The 6,804-nt window shown below is 35.8% G+C and overlaps 1 protein-coding gene across 4 annotated transcripts; it reads right to left on the minus strand.

Moving 5' to 3' along the window:
- Nucleotides 1–222: 222 nt before the first annotated feature.
- LOC113652272 (serine/threonine-protein kinase pim-1-like) lies at nucleotides 223–6,493 on the minus strand. Of its 4 annotated transcripts, none has more exons than XM_047810149.1 (16): nucleotides 6,353–6,493; nucleotides 5,520–5,637; nucleotides 4,949–5,061; nucleotides 4,630–4,765; nucleotides 4,395–4,457; nucleotides 4,152–4,256; nucleotides 3,887–4,058; nucleotides 3,299–3,393; nucleotides 3,123–3,173; nucleotides 2,532–2,910; nucleotides 2,265–2,441; nucleotides 2,004–2,113; nucleotides 1,441–1,480; nucleotides 1,216–1,310; nucleotides 672–722; nucleotides 223–468 (listed from the first exon to the last, which is right to left on the minus strand). In XM_047810149.1, exons 3-16 carry the CDS (start codon nucleotides 5,047–5,049, stop codon nucleotides 373–375), a joined length of 1,671 nt encoding a protein of 556 aa, XP_047666105.1. In that variant the 5' UTR covers nucleotides 5,050–5,061; nucleotides 5,520–5,637; nucleotides 6,353–6,493; the 3' UTR covers nucleotides 223–372. The 4 variants fall into 4 exon arrangements, with proteins under 4 accessions (XP_047666105.1, XP_047666103.1, XP_047666106.1 ...); XM_047810147.1 differs by having other exon boundaries at nucleotides 4,630–4,768; XM_047810150.1 differs by lacking the exon at nucleotides 5,520–5,637 and having other exon boundaries at nucleotides 6,353–6,477.
- Nucleotides 6,494–6,804: the final 311 nt, after the last annotated feature.

Raw genomic sequence — 6,804 nt, forward strand, 5'->3', positions numbered from 1 at the left:
TTGTTCCAAACATTTGGAGGTTTTACTGAATGCACACTAAATACTGTACCAGGTAGCTATACAAAAGATTCATGAGTCATGTGAGTCGTTATTTTTTATTGTAGGCAAAATAAACAGTTTAATTTTTGTGTGTATGTGATTTGTAATAAAAGTAGATTATGTTCATAAAGAAAGTGAATTATTTGGTAACATTTATGAAAATGAAAATTAATATCTACATAATTGTGAATGTCAAACAGAAAAAAATATAATACATATCCTTAAATAAAATACTAGACATATAAGATTTTACTGTCTGTAAAAAAAACATTAACTGACTTTGTCAGTGAGAGATGTTTTGGTGCTACTGTGGAATCAATAATAACGCTGGTGTTATTTCTGGACATCCGTGCAGGGACGTGGTCGCTCCAGGACCGAGATGTAGCAGTTGGACATCTCAAACCAATCAAGGCTGCGTGTCTCTCCAAACTGAAATACCAACAGATACAGTTAGCCCTCAATTGGAATCAATTCTTCTAAACTACTGGAATATGGATGATATAATGGTAATGATTCAGATAGGTTTTGGAATATTTTAGCAGAACCAAATCATTTGGTTCATCAGATGGATGTTAATTGAACTCTATGACTTTTCTGCAATTTAAGAAACTTAGAAGTAGAAGTTTACTTACAATGGTGATGAAGTCATTGTCCGGACTTTTTCTCACGTATTTAATCGCAACCTGCACATATATACAAAACATTTATATTGTTATTGTAAAACATGAAAAAAGAACAAATCATAATTTGTACACAGTTGCGATCAGAAATAAACAGAAACTTTTCACATTAGGGGAATAAAGTATCGACTCGCTTAGCCTTGTACTCAAATTTTACCAACATTTTGCTACAAGTCTGACTTTGCAGACGACTGGCAACAACTAATACAATTTATTCATGTTGACGGGACACACAAATGGATTAAGCAATTGATGAAGATTAAACAATCAAATGAATTGCAGTGGTTTCAGTGACATTGTTCAGTTAGTAAACTGTTTCCTAAAAAATATGATTTTTCATTCTGCTGTTTTTCTTTGCCCCAGACAATCAGGCAAGTGCTATTATTTAACCCTGTGATTGTACCACAGGGACATAGATAATATTTAATGCTTTATGATTCCTGCATTCTGATGCTTAGTGTAAATTAACTGTAGATGTCGTGTGCAGTTAAATGACCTGCTTAGCATCCGCATTACGATATCCTGCACAGACTGTCCCGTAGCCTCCTTCACCCAACATATCTCCAGGAGTGTACAGTGACTCAAACACCTCTGTTAAACACACAGACAATAATTCAAATCAAGCTGAAATAAGAAAATGCACAGTAACTTTTTACTGAGTTATACGTTCACTAGGAACACATTACAGCTACATTTCTGTAAATGCTAGATTTTAACATACCCCATGGTGTAATTTGGCTCTCCAGAAGAGGAAGCTGGTCCTAGACAAAGAAAATAGCATTGTACATGTACATAATAAATAATAAAAAGTGTGATAAATATGATTAGTATAAAATAGTATCATATTGGATGTGCCTAATATTTGACTGCATGCAATGCAAGCACTTGATTACTAACAGATGACATCAGATGACAGAAATTAATTAAATATATACAGCCTTCACTTTATTATAGATACTGCAAAAAGGTCTACAATTATTCAATTAACAAGTTCTACATATTTGTTAGTATTACTCTGAGTTTTGAGCTTATGATTTATATAGCTGCAGATTTCTTTGTGTTAATGGGATTTAATTTTTACTCAGATTATTTCCTTGAAAACTATTTCATAATAGATAAAAACTGAAATTTTATTTTTAATCTCTATGTAATTGTATTTGTGTAATCTAATATAATTAATGCACAGCAATCTCTGTTACAGAGCAGTACAAGTCATGTAATCTGGACTATTATAGCATGTTTTAACTCGATATATTCAGGTCTATTTTCTTCTCACTGTCTCACCTTGACTTCCTTCTGAGGTTCCTCAAACCATTCGTGGCTGAGGATTTCCTCGAACGTGGGACGAACGTAAGGATGTCTGTGTAGACACCACAAGATCAGATCACGGCAACCTGTGTGTAGTGATGAGAGAGATCTTTAGTTAGAAATTGTAGATAAAAGATTTCAATTCTGAAATCAGTCGATATGATTCATTTATAGTGTAAAGCAGGTTTTCCAGCGTTACTATACATGTCTAAACTTGATGGGTTTTGATTTTCTCACCTCGAGACAAGCCGGGAGTGAATACCATGTTCCGATCAATGATGTCATCCTCACAACTGAAGGGCAGGTGTCCACACACCATGTCAAACAGAACAACTCCCAGGCTCCAGATGGTAGCAGGAACACCCAAATATAGTTCCTCACATAACCACTCAGGTGGGCAGTACGCCCAAGTTCCTGTGTAAAAAAGAGAGTAGGAGCACCATCAGCAACATGACAAAAATGGTTCTTTGCTGCATTTCTATCCAATACCTGTTACATGCTTACCTGCAAAACATTTGTAGGGGGTGTCCTGCAGCAAACACCCACAGCCAAAGTCTATCAGCTTTAGCTCCAGCGTTTCTGTGTTGATGAGAATATTCTCTGCCTTGATGTCACGGTGCAGGACACCATGCTCATTGCAATGGCGAGCAGCCTGTACCAACTGACGCATGATTTGTTTCACCAGTGTTTCTGACAGTCGACAATTGTGACCATTCAGGAACTGACGGAGGTCTGTGCAGGGGCTGGGTCTTTCCAAAACCAAGATGTAGCTGTCTGACATGTTGAACCACTCAAACAGCTCCAACACTTTCTCACATCGAGATGGCTTGGACACCATTTCCATCAGTGCAACCTCCAGAGGAAGGCTTTGTGTCTCTCCAGGCTTAAAATATGAACAGATACACAGCATGAGTGTACCGTGATTACCCCTAAATTATAGCAAATAGAAACGTTACGGGAGAAAGGCTTGGATTAGAACTGACTCAGGTATCTATTATGGATCATTCATTATTATGTTACCAGAAACAATTTAATTTACACATAATTCTATACATAATTATGTGCAATATCTAAGAAAGAAATTAAGTTACTTACAAAGGTGATGAAAACGTCATTCGTCGTCTTGCCCACATGTTTAATGGCAACCTGTTCACATATACAATATATAATTACATTTTTATAAAGAACCTTAAAAAGACATATACAGTCCACAAGTTGTGATGCATTGTGTTGATTAGTGTAAATTGGCTGTAGACGTGCAGTCCTGTTACCTGTTTACCGTCTGCCTTACGGACTCCTGCACGGACACTCCCGTAGCCTCCTTTACCCAGCAGCTCTCCAGTAGTGTACTGGGACTCAAACACCTCTGTTAAACAAATACACAAGCATTCAGTAACAAATAAGAAGTGTGTTGTCATGTCAATGTCCCAGAGGTCGGTAAGGTACCTTATAAATGAGTACCTGCAAAAACACATTTTATCCATCCAGTCTTATCAAGAGAACTCTTGAGTAACATATTTACAACTTTCACATTTAAACTTGCAAACATTGCATAATTACTGTCTCTTAACCTTTCAGAGGTTTTGAAAAATCAGTCTGAACTAATCTTTTCAGCTCTGATCACTTCTGTGTTTTACCCAAAAACTAATGTAGGTTTTATGTAAACATGACCATATTAGATATAAACTTTTTAATAAACCATTATATGGTGCAAGTATATAAAATGATTAGACTATTTTAACATATTAAAGATTTGACAGATTTGTGCTCCAAACCATTACTGTACTTTAAATCATTACTGTACATTCCTTGCTAGATGATTTTTAAAGGTTTTTTGTCCAAATGGTAGATGAACATACCCCATGGTGTAACGTGGCATTCCTCATGTGGATGCTGGAGAGTTATCACCGCACTAGTCATTAGGCTACCTTTTGGTGTCATCAGTATAATCTCTTCATCTGCGTACAGTTGACGAGGACTTTGCAGCCAATCTGGTTCTTTTACTATCCCTTGGTGTAGCGTCTCTGACAGCTACAAGGCAATCAGGGGAAGTTAACTGGCTAAATATTTTGCATATAAAATATTGGAACTACTTCACAAATATTGATAATTAATTATATTTACCACAATGGTCAGTTCTGTTGTTTTTTTGGAGATTTCTTGTGAAAAGGAAGCAATTGCTGTAGCGATGGTCTTGCAGTACTCAAAGGCTTGGTCGAAAAAGCCAAACTGAAGAAGGAATTGGCACATTAGTGAGCAAAATATAAAGCAAAAACAATGACAGATAGTGATGCTGATGTATTAATAAACAAAGGTATAACTAATATAAACACAAGATTTTAAAAAGAAGATAACAAAAATGTATACCAGTTTCTTCAGAAGTCTGTAGTTCTTAAACAGGAGCACAGCGACTTCAGCCAGCAGTGTGTTCTGTAGAAGAAACATCTTTAACTTCCATACCTACTCTAGGTACAGTATAATTATTCATTCATGTGCTTACAATTCAGTCCAATTTTGCATTTTTGTAGATAAAATCTCTTGCTGCTTTTATCATGAATAATTTTGATTAAAAAGTCAAGACACAATCAAATAAAACAATTACTCCATTTTGGTTGCAACGCAGCTCCCTAAGCTTCCAGAAGAAATAAGCTTCCTTTTGGTTGGGTTCCTCCACATGCTGTAGGCACTCCTGGGATTTTCTCTGGATAAAATGCATCACATCCTCCTTCTGGGTCTGACTGCTGTAATAGATGGATATGGATTACTGTACATACACATTGACCACCTTATGGCATGTGTGTGTGTGTGTGTGTGTGTGTGTGTGTGTGTGTGTGTGTGTGTGTGTGTGTGTGTGTGTGTGTGTGTGTGTGTGTGTGTGTGTGTGTGTGTGTGTGAATCTGAGAGAGAAAAAAAGGACTCACCTTATCAGAGGGCCAGGAAAAGAGATGTTTTCCCCTTCAGGCAGCAGGTAGTTGCCTCTATCCTCTGGTGCCAAACGCTCCAGAGAAGAAGTTCCTCCCATTTTTGATGTAAACTGTTGAACACCATAAATATATTTGTTTGTTAATTTATTTGCTGTTTTTATATGGTTAATGTTGTGTTTAAATTATTTTGTCCGCCTCTGAACAAATCCATCAGCCTCGTAGATGATATTCACTTGTGATTTGCATAAATCTGAGACTTTTTCAGCTTTTTTCCCTTCTCCTCTGCACATGATATGCACCAGTGTCCATAATAAATACATATGAGGCGGAACCAAAAAGCGAAACGAGCCGGATTGTCTTTGTGGATTTTACTCAAGAGTAAATCGTCATTTAGGATGAGAAAACCTTTAGAACTAATGTAATATCATTGTATTTCTATTTTTCTACTCATTTTCCTGAAAGTTTTACACTTTAGGATGAAGAAACATTTCAAATCAGTGTAGACATGTCGCAGTCACTCACTATTTCCAGATACTGAATATACTGAATTTACTTATAGACTTCTTACCTTAGCGGACGGCGTTTCCAGCTGTTTTACAACTGAACGATGATCAGTTTCTCTGCTTAAGTCGCAAAACGTCGAAAGATCGCTTTGAAATGTAGAGTTGATGCTCAGATAACTTCTTCTATCAGGTGTTCAAATAATAACATCAGCGTTACTATAGATACCACAGTAGCGCCAAAACATCTGTCTCTGACGTCACTGACGTCTCGTTTTAAAAGTAAGTGAACAGAGCATAACCCAGACCGTATTAATGCACACACGCGCTTGTATTCAAAGTGAAATTCATTATGTACACACATTTTTACTAATATATTAGCTCTTATTTCTAAATGAGTTAGAGGACCTTTTTCATTTAAACTTCAATAACGAGCAAGAGTGATAAATTGATTACACTATATGAATAATTATACCTACAAAACATCCTAATTATGTTTATAAAACATCTTAAGAATCAGTAATATTAAGTAGACTGAGAAATTCAGAGCTTTACTAATTAGTGCTCATTATTTAACAGTGTATTTAACACTAAACAAAAATACGTTTTAGAATTTACTGCACTTTTTAATTAAATACTTCTGTTGTATACAGTATATAAAACATCTCACTTGCCAGAATCAAGTAAAATGTAGTTAATACTAAAATTGTGTTTAAATTATTTTGTCCGCATCTGGACAAATCCATCAGCCTCGTAGACGATATAAATCTGAGACTTTTCAGCTTTTTTCTCCTTCTCCTCTGCACATGATATGCACCAGTGTCCATAATAAATACATATGAGGCAGTCACTCACTATTTCCAGATACTGAATATACTGAATTTACTTATAGACTTCTTACCTTAGCGGACGGAGTTTCCAGCTCTTTTACAACTTAACGATAACTTGATCGGTTTCTCTGCTCAAGTCACAAAACGTCAAAAGATCGCTTTAAAATGTAGAGTTGATGCTCAGATAACTTCTTCTTATATCAGATGTTCAAATAATAACATCAGCGTTACTATAGATTCCACAGTAGCGCCAAAACATCGGTCTCTGACGTCACTGACGTCACGTTTTAAAAGTAAATATCCCAGTGAACTGAGCATAACCCAGACCGTATTAATGCACACACGCGCTTGTATTCAAAGTGAATTTCATTACACACATTTTTACAAATTATATATATCTTTATTTCAAACTTCAATAACGAGCAAGAGTGATAAATCGATTACACTATATAAATAATATACAAAACACCATTATGTTTATAAAACATCCAACGAATCAGTAATATTAAGTAGACTGAGAAAT

The sequence above is a fragment of the Tachysurus fulvidraco genome, chromosome 2 (assembly GCF_022655615.1).
Source record: "Tachysurus fulvidraco isolate hzauxx_2018 chromosome 2, HZAU_PFXX_2.0, whole genome shotgun sequence".
NCBI lineage: Eukaryota > Metazoa > Chordata > Actinopteri > Siluriformes > Bagridae > Tachysurus > Tachysurus fulvidraco.

Coding starts and splice junctions, on each gene's coding strand:
- LOC113652272 (XM_047810147.1), bottom strand. CDS start 5,049: ATGGGAGGAACTTCTTCTCTGGAGCGTTTGGCACCAGAGGATAGAGGC. Junction 4,059..4,151: donor CAACAGAACTGACCATTGTG/GTAAATATAATT, acceptor ATTGCCTTGTAG/CTGTCAGAGACGCTACACCA. Junction 469..671: donor ACAATGACTTCATCACCATT/GTAAGTAAACTT, acceptor TTGGTATTTCAG/TTTGGAGAGACACGCAGCCT.